At 37.4% G+C, this 16,249-nt stretch overlaps 1 protein-coding gene across 1 annotated transcript in view; it reads left to right on the top strand.

The window, feature by feature from the left end:
• Nucleotides 1-8,066: 8,066 nt before the first annotated feature.
• kif21b (kinesin family member 21B) overlaps nt 8,067-16,249 on the top strand; it is a 141,262-nt gene continuing 133,079 nt past the window's right edge. The window contains 1 exon segment of the mRNA XM_052034870.1: nt 8,067-8,301. Coding sequence (XP_051890830.1) covers nt 8,258-8,301 — 44 coding nt within the window. The 5' untranslated portion in view covers nt 8,067-8,257.

Here is a 16,249-nt window from a genome sequence, read left to right as displayed (position 1 = left end):
CCCAGTGCCTTGGGGGTGTTGCTATTGTGACTGTCCCATGAGGCACATGATCCATGAGCAATGACCAGGCCACAAGTAAATTTAAGTCCCACTCCAAACCATTTTGATGGCCTTCTGACAGCTGATGCAGTCAGACCTTTTCCACTGCCTCTGATCACCAGCCCATCACATTAAATAATTCTCAGAAGCAGTGCATACACTTGCTTAAAGATGTAAAAATCTTACAAACTCTTACTTTGAAATATTAAGGTCAGGAAATTGTTTATATCAACACATAAAATGAGATATTTATGTCAGTAGTGACACATCAGGAACTTGTATTTCATAATATATAGAAGGCAAAGTGTATTCTGCCCTACAAAGGTTAGATTGGAAGGTCAATGTCTCTCTTATGGACAGAACAATGGTGCTCCTAGTTTAGTTGCCCTGACCTTCCAGTTGTCTGTCAGTTTAATACTTATCCCATTCCTACTCTGACCTATCTGTCTGTGGCTTCTTGCACTATTCCAATAAAGCCCGAGCTAAACTTGAAGAACAGGACTTTATCTTCTGTCTTGGCATATTGTAGCCTTTGGAACTCAATAGTGCATTCAACAATTTCATGTAACTCACTTTCCTGTTCATTTCAGATCTGGCCAGTTCTGCACTTGGTCCTCCATCTACAATATCTATTCAGTCTTCTCTCTCTACTGACACTGCTGGGCATTTCTGCTGCTTTTACATGTCCCTTTCTTTGTCCCTTCTCTCAAACGTCCCTCAGTATTCTTTTAACCAGCTGGCTTCATCATCAGTTTATCATTACAGTGATCCTGATCCAATTCTACCAGAGAATCAGAATCTGAATCAGATTTATTATCACTGACATATGACGTGAAATTTGTTGTTTTGCGGCAGCAGTACAGTGCAAAAACATAAAAATCTATAAATTACAAAAATAAATAAATAGTGCAAATAAAGGAATAATGAGGCAGTGTTCATGGATCATTTAGAAATCTGATGGTAGAGGGGAAGAAGCTGTTTCTGAATCATTGAGTTTGTTGTCTTCTGGTCCTGTACCTCCTCCCTAATGATAGTAGCAAGAAGAGGGCATGTTCTTTATGATAAATGCTGCCTTTTTGAGGCACTACCTCTTAAAGAAGTCCTCGATGGTGGGGAGGATTGTGTCCATGATGGAGCTGGCTGAGTCTATAATCCTCTGCTGCCTCTTGCAATCCTGTGCATTGGAGGCTCCATACCAGGCTGTGATGCAACCAGTCAGAATGCTCTCCACCATACATCTATAGAAATTTGTAAGAGTCTTTGGTGACATACCAAATCTTCTCAAACTCCTAACGAAGTAGAGCTGCTGGCGTGCCTTCTTCATGATTGCATCAATGTGTTGGGCCCAAGATAGATCCTCTGAGATGTTGACAGCCGGGAACTCAAAGCTGCTCACCCTTTCCACTGCTGACCCCTCAATGAGGACTGGTGTGTGTTCTCCCGACTTGCCCTTCCTAAAATCCACAATCAATTCCTTGGTCTTGGTGACGTTGAGTGCGAGGTTGTTGCGACACCACTCAACCAGTCAATCTATCTCATTCCCTTCGTCCTATCCATCCTTGTCCCATCCTCTCTGCAACCTAAAATGAACTGGCTTTTCTCTCTTTCTCAGTTCCTATGAAGAGTCTTCTACGTGAAACATTAACTGTTTTTCTCTTTTCAGAGTTGCTGCCAGACCTGATGAATGTTTCAGCCTACTTATTCTGGTTTTACTTCTGCTTTTTTTTTTAATCAGTACTGTGTGACTGAAAATCAATTTAATCGAGAAAACTTTGTTTATGTTCATGTGTCTTTCCAAATGCCTCTTAAATGTTTCTTTCGTAGCTGCTTCTACCATCTCCCTTGCCAGTGCATTCCAGGCACCTACCACTCGCTGTGTAAAAATCTTGCCTTGCAAATCTCCTTTAAATTTTCCACTTCTCAACTTAAACCCATGCCCTCAAGTATCTGATATTTTCACCCTGGGAAATAGACTCTGCCTATCCACCCCATGTATACCTCTCATTATTTTGTATTCTATCAGGTCACCCCTCAGCCTTCAACATTCCAGAGAAAACAATCCAAGTTTGACCAACTTTTCCTTATAGCTAATACACTCCATCCAGGCAACATCCTGGTGAACCTCTTCTGCGTGCTCTCCAAAGCCTCCATATCCTTCCTTTGATCTGGCAACCAGAACTACACACAATACTCCAAATGTGGCCCAACTAACATTTTACTGTATATCCCAACCTATGAAGGCTAGCATGCTGTATGCCTTCTTTACCACCCCATCTACTTGATGTTGCCACTTTCAGGGAGCTACGGACTTGTACCTCAAGATCCCTTAGTACATCAGTACTTCCAAGGGTCCTGCTATTTACTGTATACTTTCCTCCTACGTTTGATCTCCCAAAATGCAACACCTCACACATGTGGGAATTAAACTCCATCTGCCATTTCACCACACAAATTTCCTTTGATCTATGTCCTACTGTATCCTTTGAGAACCTTCCTTGCTGTCCATAACCCCATCAATTTTCATCTTATCTGCAAACTTACTAATTAGATCACCTACATTTTCACCCAAATGATTAATACTTATCACAAACAACAGAGGTCCTGGCATTGAAACTTATGGATAACACTGGTCACAGACCTTCAGTCAGAAAAACACTCCTCCACCACTGCTGTCTGTCTTTTTTGACCAAGCCAATTTTGGATCCAATTGGTGACATTTTTTCCACAGTACAGCACTGACCAGACCTCAAAAGTACTTAATTGGGTGTAAATGATTTGAGGCACCTGAAATTGTAAAAAGACACTTCCTAAATGCAAGTCTTTGTTTACTAGTGTCACACATGCAGCAATTATTTCTCCTTGTTGTCAAGATCTATAAGTTATCAAACTATGTGTCTGTAAAGTAGAATTTACATAGTTACCTTTACTGCTAATAAACATGTTTTAATGAAATGATTGACACTTGACTTAGCAGTTATCAGGAACGGCTGATGTGAAATAGATTGGTATTCCTGTTTCCTTCTAACTGGAGATATGGGGAAACATGCTGAAACAAAAGATTCAGCATGTGACACAGACAGCTTCAGGCACAATTGCTTTTGGAGTAGTCCTTCTCTGAAGACAAATACAAATGTGCCTATTTAGCTATAGTTTGAAAGAGACAAAGGTTTGTTTATAATCCCATGTTAATTAACTAAATATTAGTCCCCTGGCTAAAGCTGTCATGTCCCATTCAAATAAATTACAGTATTTGCTAAGGAAAGATATCAAATTACTGTAAATGTCACAATAATGGACACAAACGCACATTACACTAATTTGTTCAGGGATTTAAAAAAAAGTCGCACATAAAGCAGAAAGGCTGACCAAAAGGTCTTTTAAAAATTATTAAGATAAAATTAAAAATTTTGACAGAATAAATGACCAAGTAGGCAAGATGCAGGGAAAAGAGAAAGCTATAAAAATTAGAGCATTAACCCTAATTCCTTATTATGCTGTGATCCAGTTTTTAAAAAACTGCACTCCGTTGTAATATGGTTAATCATGCATTTTGCTATCGCTGCCTTTTGTATTACATAACCATAGAAATAACAAACATTACACATGATGCTTAATTTTGCTAATTCACAATCTTACCCTCAGATTATGTAATATTATTGAAACACTAAAGATTAAACATTCAATACAAGGAGGAGGCGGTTTGAATATATATTGTGTACGCTATCTTTCCAAACCAACTTCCTTGAAAAAGCTTTTGCTCCAATATCTCTCTTTACAATTCTGTTTAATTCTAGAGATAACACTCCTTGAAATGTGTTCAGATATTTTGCTGTGGTAAAGATAAGATGCAAGCTGCTCTTGTTGTATCCCTGATTAATTTACAGTTGGCCTTGGTCCTCTGTGTAATTTTGTATGGAGTTTAAGAAGAGCCAATGTTCCTTTTCACTGAGAATATGAGAATGGCTGACCTATTCTATCCTTTATTAAATGACAACTGGTACTCAATTAATAAAAGACTGGTGGCTTAAACATAGACCTATGTGTTTTCTTCTGCAGCTGTTTAATTTGTGCAGCAATAACCATTACAAATCTTTTTTTTCTAAATTATGAGGCACTTCCATAATGCTTTCTCATTAAAATGACTGGGAGCCCTATTATCTGGGATTCAGTGTTCTCTGGTAGCCCAAGAACTGATCAGTTATAATATTCCACATTCAAACGCCCCCTTTGCCACGGTACTCACTTTGCACTGCTGTGATTTATTTAGGCTGAGCTACAACAGTTGTTTAAACTGACCAGCCTTACATGTAATGAGGTTTACCAGGTCACAGCTGGGCCTCAGGGAGCTATCCATCTCAGAGTAAAACAAAAGAAACTCATCCATCTCATCAACCAGCACATTTATCACCAACTAAGTTACGTGGCAGAGAATCTGAATAGCAACAAAGGTTTTCTGCCTTAACCTGAGGGCCATTAAATGATCCATTATTTTAATGTGAGGGTGAAATGAGAGCCAAAATATGTTTTTGTGTACAGAATGCTCTGAAATAAATTAACAATGGTAGACACAAATTATACGACAGAAAGAACAAGGTAAACAATACATGTAACAAGCTAACCCAGATCATTCAGCAGACATTAAGTATTTGAGAATTAGGAGAGATGAGGAAAAACGAGGTAATAGGACCACATTTATCGGAAACTTTTTGGAGGTAGGGAAACGGCCAAGAACAGTACTGAGCACTGCCTCCCTGGTTGAGACATTATACCAAGCCTCAGTCCATTCTTTCAGGTGGATGTAAATGATCCCCTGGCACTACACTGAAGGGCAGTGAAATTATCTTCAATGAACTAGCCAATGTTTATTCCTCAATCAACTTGACATAAACAGTTATCCAGTCATTATCCTTTCCTGTTGCAGGAGCTTGCTTTGCACAAATTGGCAGCTGCATTAATGAAAAAACTAAACTTCATTAACTACTTCATTAGCAGCAAAGCATGCTGGGATTGTGAAAGCACTAAATGAACGTATTTTGTTCTTTGGAAATACTTGGTGGTTTTTTTTCAAGAATGCTTCAAATTGTTTTGCTTTCAACCATATTAAAATGAGCCAATAACAGAAAAGAACAGTGGCAGGTGTTGAAGTGACTTCAAAATAGCAGTAACAAGCAGATATAGTGATTGAATTAATGTGCTGTGTTTGCTGTCCTGGTGAAAAGTCCTGAACCTGAAACATTAATTGTATATTGTTCCACGGATACTGTTTGATTCTGTGTGTTTTGAATGTTTTCTGTTTTAGATGCTGGTTTGATAGCTGCAAAATGGACATTTTAATGCACAACAGGATGGTGGGGAAATCACAAGCACAAGGAAGTGAGAGTGCCTGACCAGTTACGTGACTTTAGAAAACAGAAACAGACACAAAAAGTGACAGAAAACAAGCTGGGCCTGCAACTACATGCCTCATTATCTTGATACAGAAGAAGTAAAAGCTTAAATTTTCATAACTTCATCAGTAAATATTTTCCACATGCAAGTAAGAGGTCTGCTTTAAAACAAATCGCCTTCGTAAACAGTTAAAGGTTTCTTGGGGTGAGTTGGTGAAATAAGCTCTGAGTTCATGTGCTCAGGACACAAGCCTTTCAGCCTCATTCTTCTTCTTAACAATTGCAAAGTTAATAACCTCACAATCAGAAGACATCAATGTCTAAACACAATTACTCATTACTATTATAGAGTGCTGTTGAAAGAAATCAGTCAGCTTTTGGACAAATTCTCTTTGAAGGCAAATGGTGAGCTTTTTAGATGCTCTTGGAAACATTTAATAGTGGAAAACCGTAGCTTTAAGAGAAAATAATAATGTAAAATTGCAGAAAGCCAAAACACAAATCCTATTTCATACTAACAATAGAGCAGTTTACTAAAGCTTAAAGAGATTTGCATGTATTTTGTGCTAAGTAAATTCCAGTGATTTAATGAACAATGAACAGATTTGCTTTGGCAATTGCGATAAGTGCAAAATGAAATAAACTTAAATGGGAGTTACCCTCATCTTAAAGCATTCAGCAATGAATTAAGAGAAATAGATATGGAAAATTCAGTCATTGTACTTGTAATAAAATAAATGCAATTTAATTCTAGCCTTCTAATATTGATGTTGTCTCACAGTGAAAGTTTCCTGAATGGAGCCAAACTACTAAGTCAAACTCAGCTAAGAAACAATTAATAATATGGAAAGGTGTGTAATGAGGACGTATCAGTAACGTTCGGAGGGAATCAACTCCAGAAGATGTATAGATATTTTAAGTTATTATTACAATAACTTCCAAACCACAAAACAAAGAAGTCATTCCAACTTAAAAGAGATGGGCTATTAATCAGAGAAAAATGATTTCCAGTCTGAAAAAGATAAATAAAAGGAAATCCATTGAAATATTTCAAATTTTAGATGGTTTAGATAAAGCAAACTCTGATTATACAGTAAACCAGAGTGGATAATTGTAAATAAAAACAAAACTCAAAACATATTACAAAGATACTTTGCCAATTATTGTCCTCCTGCAATCCCTCCAATAATCCCTCCCTAAACCAGCCCACCATACCTTACATTGTGATTGCTTATTTAATGGTCATGCAATGTACCGCCACCATCTCTGGGCAGCTAGGGATCAACAGTAAATATAGTTCAAATAGATATTGGAAGTTATGAATGACAGTAAGCAACCCTACTTCATTCCTCATTTATGAAAGAATATCTCTCCCATTTAATCTAATGTGCATTTTGTCACTGGAGCACATATTCTGAGTAAAATCCAAGGTTGATCCATCAACCTTCATAATTTCCAGTTCCATTGACATTGAAATAGCAGCAGCTCAAACCACCATTAAATCATACCTGATTGATTGATCTGAAGACTCTGTTCCATTGGTACCCTATGCGAGTGCTAATGAGTGATCTCCATCCGAACATTTCACTGAGACACAGAATTCTAACTTTGTGCAGAAAAATACTTATTTCAGTCCAAATTACTGTACTTTAAGATTATTCCACCTGGTTCTGGATTTCTAAAACAGAGGAAATGTTTTCTCTGTATCTATCCTTCTGAACCCTTCCATCATTTTAAAAGGCTTGATTTGATTGCCCCCCAATGAAGTAAAGGGAATCCAAAACTTATTAAATGGCAGATAGTTCCAGGGAACATATATTTACTGAAGTTATGGAGCCCAAACCTGAATACAGGAATCCAGTGTATTCTGGCATTGAAGGAGAGTATTCTCGGTTTTATATTCCAACTGCCTTGAAAGAAGGGTCTATTCTCCATTTACGTTCGGCTACTTTTTGCATTGTGCACTGACGAATTGTATACATGGCCAGCCATATCCATTTGCTCCATTATACTTCATGAAGATTAGATTAAAATCTTCGTAAAATGTCCCCGCCCTAAGAGGCATGTATAATCAACATGGTTTTGTAGTATTTTTAACTTCTTTTTGTCTCATCAATATTTTGTAGCAACAAAAAACTTTTCAGCATCCAGACTGCCCGAATAATTCAAAAATGTCTACGTGCCTCCAAGACATTCCTAATCCCCAGTCTACAAAAGAGTGAATTAGTTGTCCTTGGCACTGATCCCTTGGACTATTAGTTTGCAGAGATAATACTTTTGCATTGGAGAGATCGCCGTTTTACAAAAAAAAAGTTTAGTTTAATGCAATCCATATATTTAAAAAAAACCTAGCAAGTAAAAATAGTATTCAGATCTCTTAAAACTGAGCAGATTTACAATCTTCTGATGAAAGAGTTCCCTTTTTTCTTGCCAGTGAAGCTGTCAGTCCTTCCTTTTCCATTTGCTTCGCTGTTATTGGATGATCCTCGTTCTGAGGCCGCCCCCTCAGCGTGTCCCAGGCTGCGAATGGCCGATGTGTACGCCAATCTAAGATGAACCCCGCCCAGGCAGCGAGCACGGTTGCCTGGCAATCAGCGCTCTGGGCTGCTCTGGATGTTGCATTGCGGAGTGCCAGCGAATACAATGTAACACAGGATGTTGCAAATGCAATCGTGCCTCTGCCGCTTTGATACCGGCAACTGCAAGATGACACGGTTCAAGTTCTGTGAAGCATGTACCTTTCTTTATTTATACCTTTGAAGCACCTCAGTAAGGATCCAGGCTTTATTATTCATTGAATGAAGGTTAGATAGCACACGCTGCACTCGATAATGGCGACTAATCAAGACGGCTGTAGTGTCAAAGTCGCTTTAAGGTAAGACATTATCTATTATTGGGTGAGTTCGTGCCGATAGGACAGTAAGAGCCAGGAAGCCATTGTGCTGGTGCTTTGTGCAAGGCTCTTTGCTTGAGTAGGTGACAGAAGTTAATTTATTTGTATTTTTAAATATATTCTGAATGCATTGTGTCATTTGTCATTGGTTGCATTTTGGCATAAGAACAAACGGTTGCATGTGAACTGATCACTCACTACCTTGACATTGACTGTGTTTTTGATTTGGGCGTTTGAGTATTTAGTATCTAGAGACAATGGACTTCCATCAAAATGCTGGATTGAGAAAATGAACCAAAAGTGTGCCCTTTTTAACCTTGGCGATCAGCAATAAGTGACACCACCCATGTTATTGTCGCAGGTTTCACATCACGTTCTTTCAAAGGAATAAAAACCGTTGTACCTCTGTCCAACCATTTAGTCTTTGTTCATCAAAGTGATGAAGCAGTTAAAATGGTGAGGGGACAGAATTAATTTCACGGATATGGAAAGGATATCTCCTGGGTGTGAGTCGGGAGAATAATGCAGTTTTGCTTCCCTTTATGTTAAATATGATCATAGTTAAGAGTGAGCTGTGAAGAGGTGAGGTAGTATGATATATTAATCTTTTTGTTACACTTCTCAGTAGGCTGGCTCCCCTCCCATCCTCCCAAAAGGTGTCAATGGCTTTTTATATTTACCATTGAAGAATCATTTGGAAGTAGATGTATTGTGAAATATGTTGTTGGTGTTTTGCAGTGATTATTATTATGCAGTTCCATTTAGCAAAAGTGATCATCTTAAAGTAACAATGACATCTTCTGTCAGACTGGTAGAAAATGAGAACAAAGAGTGTATGCATGGGTTGGAACGTTTTGCCCAGAAAAGTATCAACAGGAATAAATAAACTACACTTAATTTACACTGAGGATATAAATAAGGCAATGATAGGATGGAGAAATAAAAATTATATGAAGATAGAGAGTAGAATGCAGAATATTTAATTAGTCCTAGGCTTGTTGTTTTTCATCCCATCCTGATTGTGAAGCTAATTTAGTAGAATTTCAGAAAATAATTATAATTTTACTTCACAAACCAAATGGATTATTCACAAGTTAATTCCAAGGATAAACACACAGTAGTGGCTATCTTCAGCTAACATAACTTGCTTCATCCAACACTTCATTCATGTGGTTTGACCTCAGCCACAGATATCACAAAAGAGGATTTTCTTTAAGAACTAAATTAAGTTTCGAGAGTAATTGTAGCTGAATTTTAATACTGTAGTTCATACTCGTCAGTCTACTACTTTCAACTGTAAAATTTTTGAGATCAAGAACCAAAGTTATATCCAAGTAAATAATTGTAAGCTTTCTGTTATCTTATTTAATTATATTGAATTGCATTGGATAGGAAATTTTGAACACAACCGATGACAACATTGTGCAGTATGAAGGCAAAGCTTGTTATGGTTTTAGTTTCTGAGAGAAATGAACCATCTTAATGCTAAATTAACATGAGGATTTAATCCATCAGCAGCATAATTACTGTATGTTCAAATTGATTAATGAATGACTCCTCCTCATTAAGTAAGTAACTGCTAAGTTCCTGGTCTACAAACCTAATTGAAAGCAACATTTTGGTTTGAAGCAAAAGCTTCTCACACCATATAATTTTTCCTCATGGGGGTTTGTAAAACAAAGACTAGAATTTATATCATGCCTCTCATAGCGTTGGGTCATCTCAAAGCACTTCACAGCTTTAAAAATATGGGATTAAATGTAACTCTGCATTCTCTTCTTAGGCGGTCCTTTGAGACTGAGGATGACTTGCTTCCACTTCAGTTCTGTGGAGGTGGCTAATGTGGGATTCTACCACACTTGGTGAAAAGGGTGTTTGATGGAATTGCCAGTTGGACAGTTTGTCAAGCAGTGCGTTCCTTTGCTATTTACTCTGGGCTTCAATGCACTCCCAATGCATGGACTCAAAGCTCAGCATCATCCTGAAAACTGCATCTCCACTTTAAGCAGCACGGGGACTCCCGTGAGTTGGTGGGGATGTTGCATTTTTGTTCAAGAAGGTTTTTAGGACAATCCTTTAATTTGTCTGCCTGGTAATCTCTTACCATGGCAGAGCTCGGAATAGAGTGTTTGGCAGTCTGGTGTCAGGCATGTGAATGACTAATTCTGCCCAATGGAGCTCGTTAGGGCCTCAGTGCTAAGGATGTTGGCTTGGAAGAGGACACCGACATTGATTTATTTATCTTACCAGTGTGACTGGGGGATTTTGCTGAGACAATGTTCGTTATAAGTCATTTACAATGTATAAAATATTCAACTTTGCAAATATTGTCAGCAACAGCAGAACCTTGCAAAGAAAATGTTAAATTATAATTATTAACTAAATCTCTCAATCATTTGCAGTAGATAGTATAAACCCTGAAAAGATAGGAAGTAATTTTTTTAAGTGAACTGATGTTAAATAATAATTAGCAGCTGGAAGTAATTGTAAAACTTCTTCGATATGATCTGACAAGCATATTGCCACTCTTGTATTCGTGTGTGTTTAATAACAAAAACAGGCAGGCATTGAAACAGGGTACCAGTTTAATTGGCTGTGCTCTAGGGAAGTTGTGGCTGAAAAAAAAGGCTAAAAAAACATCATCAATCTTGCTGTTTAATTGTTCTTATTTTACTTCCTATTAACTTCAATCAAATCCATTGATGTATTATAATGAAATTACTTTGGCAGGTGTAGGTCTGTTAACTTTTTTTGTTGTATATTGGTACTAATAGATTCCATGTGCAATCATTACTTCCGATCATCACTTTCAGGGTTGCATGGTAAAGAATCAGGAAGTGTAAGTAGCATGCAGTTTCAGGAAGGATGTAGGCCTGCTGTTGACTTTGAACCTAAATTTTTGTACTTCCATTGTGTGCGTTTATCTAACTAATTGGCAGAGAAATGATCGCTGAAGATCTTCAGTGGTTAACATAATGCACGTGGCTTGCAAAGGAAAGTTTTGTTGTTTAGGGTAGTTCGAGTTGGAACTTTAATTGAACCAATTATACAAAATCTAAGTTCTCAGTTTAAATGCTTATGTATTTTAAGATAAACTGAAAGAAACCCTGTGTTATTGTGGGGCATAGTGCAAGCAATGCAGATGTAACTGATTTCTATGCCTGCCTACAATTTGTGTATTAATTTCAGCCTTTCTCTCTTGTCAGAAAATCCTTGCATCGAAATTCTGAAGAGCTAGCCCCCATTGTAGATCCTTATTCCAGATTTTAAGAATGTAAGCCATTCTATTAGTACAGGAGAATAGATTTGAAAACTTTAAAAGGACATGTTGACAGCCACTACACCCTTCGTTAATTTATTTTTATGTTGAACAGCGGCTCAGATTATTGCATTTTTTTATGCTTGCGAAAGATACATTCACATGTAGTTATTAATGATGGCCATGAAACTGTTTTTTTAATTTAAAAACAAAATCTGTTTGTGTCTGTCAGCAAAGATGACCTGCCATCCTTTCCTGGTCTGAGCTGTGTAATTCCATAACCTCAGTGGTTGAATTTTAACTTCCCTCCTGAAATGGGTTAGCAAGGCATTTGGTTCAAGGGCAATTAGGGATGTTCCATAAATGCCAGTCTTAGCAGTGATAAATGTATCTCTTGAATGAAAGGCAAAACTGTATTGCAGTGACATCCTAAAAGATGCACACTGCTGGAAAATAATTTGAACAGGTCTCAATTCACAGGCAGAAACTGGCTTGTGCTGAAATTTCATTTGACAATATTCACTAAAACAAAATAAATTCTGCCCATAAACCTTTTCCACCATTTATTCTTCAGTAAAGATTTTGCAAAGAGGACAGGTCATACACAGTATGATCTCCTGGTGGAATGTTTCAGATCAGCAGTTTTAAAACATAAAAACACAGGAACAAAGATGTCAAAAAATGTAATTCATCCATGAAAGCATACTTGAGCAGGACCAAAATATGAATGAATCGCAGATGCTGAAAATCTGAAATAAAAACAGAAAATGCTGGAAAAGCTCAGCAAGTCAGACAGCATCCATGGGTGAAAAAAAATTGGAAGGAAATATCCATCATTGGAAGGATCTTTAGGCAGGCCTTGTTCTGCAAAATTCACTTTTATAGATTAGAATTGTTAGAAATAATCATTTGCTGTATTTAAAAATATCAAAAGTGATAAACCTCTGGTACATTGTTTCAAACCCACATTATTTCTAACATCTATCCATAACACTTGGTGGAGTGGACCTTTCTTCTGTTATTTTTGCAAACCAACATTCTCTGGGAATCCCTCAAGTATACGTGCCTGTTTCAGAGGTTATTCTAAACTGCATCACTGTTTGATTAAGAAGTATCTGTATTTATACAGTGGCCTCACAGATAATAAATTCAGTAATGAGCAAATATGGTAGCCAAGATGGACGCAGTGAACACAAATGATATGAATGACCAAGTAACGTGTTCTGTGATAAATGTTGTTCTTGTTCTTTGCAAAAGTTCATGTGGACAGTAAAACAATGCCTGGGTTTATCACCTCATCTAAGAGGTAGAAATTGGCAATTCAGTACTCAAGTACTGAAGTGCCAGTCTTGAGACTCGACAAGTGTCCTGGAATGGGGTTTGAAAACACAGTCTCTGTATTGAGAGGCAAATAAAACATTTTGTGTTTAAAATGACAACATGCTACTGTACTCCTATGGGTCAGCACACCACAAAGAATATGCATTTGAGAATGCAGAGAATAATGTCAAGTGCCAGGTAAAGGATGGACTTGAAGGAATAAATAACAAACTTGAGCAGTTTAGAAAGAAAGGAGTGGATAATTCACCAGGGGGTAAAACGGTTAAATTTTCATTTTAAAATAAGGTCTGTAAACATTAGAAAAAGAACCAGACGGGGGAAAAAAAGTAGATTTCTCTGAATCCCCACGCTGTCCTCTTTTAAAATCCACGTAAAAGCTCTGGATAAATGGGGAGTAACTTCACTGCAGGAAATTGACCGTATAATTTCAAGTACTTTTTATAACTGCGTTAGTTTTCAGTTTGACTCAGCATTGGCACCATTGGAAGAAGGATATATATGGGTTAAGGCAGTGGTGATGCACCATTTCACTTGATAAATGAGATCAATTACATCGAATATATAGGAAAAAAAAAGTAGACTATTCAATTCAACTGGTTGCCCTTGTGCTTATTCACAAGGATCTCCTTGCATTAGACTTACCTTTTCTGTTGTGCTAGTTCAGATTCCTTTTGGAAACATTTAAAAAAAATTAAACACTTTATGCGGTGGTGAGATATACATTCTAACCACTCTGCTCATTTTCCAATTATAAACTCGAATTGTTAATTCAGTCACTTAGAATTATTTCTCTACCTCTGCCCATCCAACGATTTGTAATTTTAACAATCTCAAAGCTCCTACGTTTTTCTATTCTCAATTTGTTTAAAACAAAGGTTTACCACATGCAATCTCTTCCACATCTTTCTGTTCTGTTACTATCCTCGCAAATTTTCTTCCAGTTTCTTCCTCACTTGCTTCAATATTTATTTTATTGGTGATCAAATTGTTGTGACCTGCACAGGCTCCTCTGTAAGTTAACTAATTTTAAAGATACAGAAATAAAAATTGAGACCTGGTGATTTGTTAACATTTTTAATTATTTTGCTGACATGAAGTGCTGATTTTAATGAGGTCACCTGTATCCCTAAATCTTTTAAATGTGATATTCCCTGTGCTTGCCTTTTTTAAAGTGCAGGTGATGTTTCTGCTTCTCCAATCGGAAAAATGTCAATATTGCCAGCCTCAATTCACTATATAATTGCATCCTCTGCAAGGTTTTTACTGTTGTCTTCTATGATGTTTTATTTTTCCTTGGTGTTGGCTACACACAGTAGATTGATATTGTCCATTGTGTTCTCTTTTGTTGTTTGTTTATTTTTTGTGTTTTTCATTCTATTAAAATACTTTGGTTCTTCAAGCTTACAGATAAAATTCAAAGCTTATTTTAAGGAATATAACTTGCACAAGTACAGGTAATTGTGCTATTGTTATTGAGTACTATTTGAATATGTTTATAAAACAATCAGAAAGAAAACCTTTCTCTTAATTTCTGACCTACTAGCTATGCATAATGTCAGTTTTTATTCTCATGTAAATCAGTTGAAAGAGAGAGTGAGTTGTGATTTAGTGAGAGAATGAAAGCATGAGAACAGTAGTCCCTGAACTAAAAGTGCATCGTAGGTACTGCACTGTGTAATTTTTAAGCTCTAGTTCTAGAAGGTGAATTGGGTCACGAGCTGCTTTTGTGTCAATAATGATTATTTGGCTGACGCATGATTTGCTAATTCACCAACAGTGGCACTGTTTGGTTCCATTCCTTTTACACTGCCCAGTGCTAGGGAAGTGCCAGATGGTTTGATTGTAATCATGTTGAGCTGATGTGGATTACAGCATATGAAATCACCAGTGTGCAATTAATAAATTAAATTGAACATCCTGTTGTATTTATGCACAGTTATCACATAAAAGTTCCAAATGAAATAATTTTTAAAACTGAAATTTAATGTTGCCCTTCCTCCCTGCCACCACACCACCACCTAAATTCCCGAACTGGCTTATAATGATTTGAAATCCAATGTTTCACCAACTGAAGTTAGTCCGAGTACACCCATCAATACTAACCAAGGGACATAGCTTAATTTCATATCATCCTGTGGGTTCATTTATAGCTCCCACTTCCACCTCCATATCCTCCAAGTACTCCCTCTTTGCTTCACCTGTAAAGGAGGAGAGGGATAGGTTTGCATTTACTGTCAATGATAAGCAGAAAGGAATGTGGTTGTTAGAAGCAGCTGGAATTGGTTATTCATAGTGAGTTGCTATGAGCTTTCAGTGAGAAGAGGTGGATTGCCAAGAATTCTTCAGGATACATCCTTTAGCTTTACTCTGCGCTCTAAACCTGGCCAACAATCTCCACAATATCTTCATCTATTGAGGTGAGAACACTAATGTCCATTCTCCCTTCTCTGATACTCAGCTGCTCTCTGTCTTTGCTGTGGTTTTGGCTTGTTGTAAACAAATAAGATTGTTAATCTTATGGTGGAGATTAGGCAGTTAAATGGTAAATTGAGTTTTCTGAAGCATAATTGTAATTTAGGATTGTGGTGCTGACGTGTAATGGCTGGTAGAGGTGTGAAGAGCTCATGGAAATGGAGGAATGTGTGCCATTGTGATTATAGAAAATGCTGGTAACTGGGAGGAAATAAGGAGTCCCAGGGCTACAGACAGTGTGCAAAGTTAAGTGGCGATTATAGAAAATGCTGGTAACCGGGAAGAAATAAGGAGTCCCAGGGCTACAGACAGTGTGCAAAGTTAAGTGGAATAATGTGAGACCCGAGTTAGGAGTCTTAACATGCAGTCCTTTTCAAGTTATTAAACATCTTCTGGTATTGTAGCTAGTTCTGTGGCACAACACAGTTATCCATCCCCGTACACTGCCAAACAACTTGTACAGGTACTTGCTGAATTCCTCCAATGCACCTTTTTAGACGTTTGTCTTTTTAAGACACCAGGTGACATTTGCCTATAGACTTACTGCTTTAAGAGATGCGTTAGTATAATGAGACCAATTAAAAAATTAGAAAATAATGAATGTGCTCAGTAGGACAGGCAGTATTTGTGAAAAGAGAAACAGAGTTAACGTTTTGGGTCAAAGAACTATTCCTAGTATTTTCTGTTATTATTTCAGAGATCCAGCATCTTCATTTTTTGATTTTCAAGGAAACCCAATATTCCTGAGTTCCCTTTATTTGAGTACCTGATCAGTAGACGAGAGAAGTCACTGTTTGAATTGAATTTCAGAAGCACGTTCCAACATGCTGCCACTTCTACGTGGGTGTATTTCGCACT

The sequence above is a fragment of the Pristis pectinata genome, chromosome 20, assembly GCF_009764475.1.
Source record: "Pristis pectinata isolate sPriPec2 chromosome 20, sPriPec2.1.pri, whole genome shotgun sequence".
In the NCBI taxonomy this organism is placed as follows: domain Eukaryota; kingdom Metazoa; phylum Chordata; class Chondrichthyes; order Rhinopristiformes; family Pristidae; genus Pristis; species Pristis pectinata.
The sequence above is the reverse complement of the archived record's forward strand: the minus strand, read 5'-3'. Positions and strand labels throughout refer to the sequence as shown.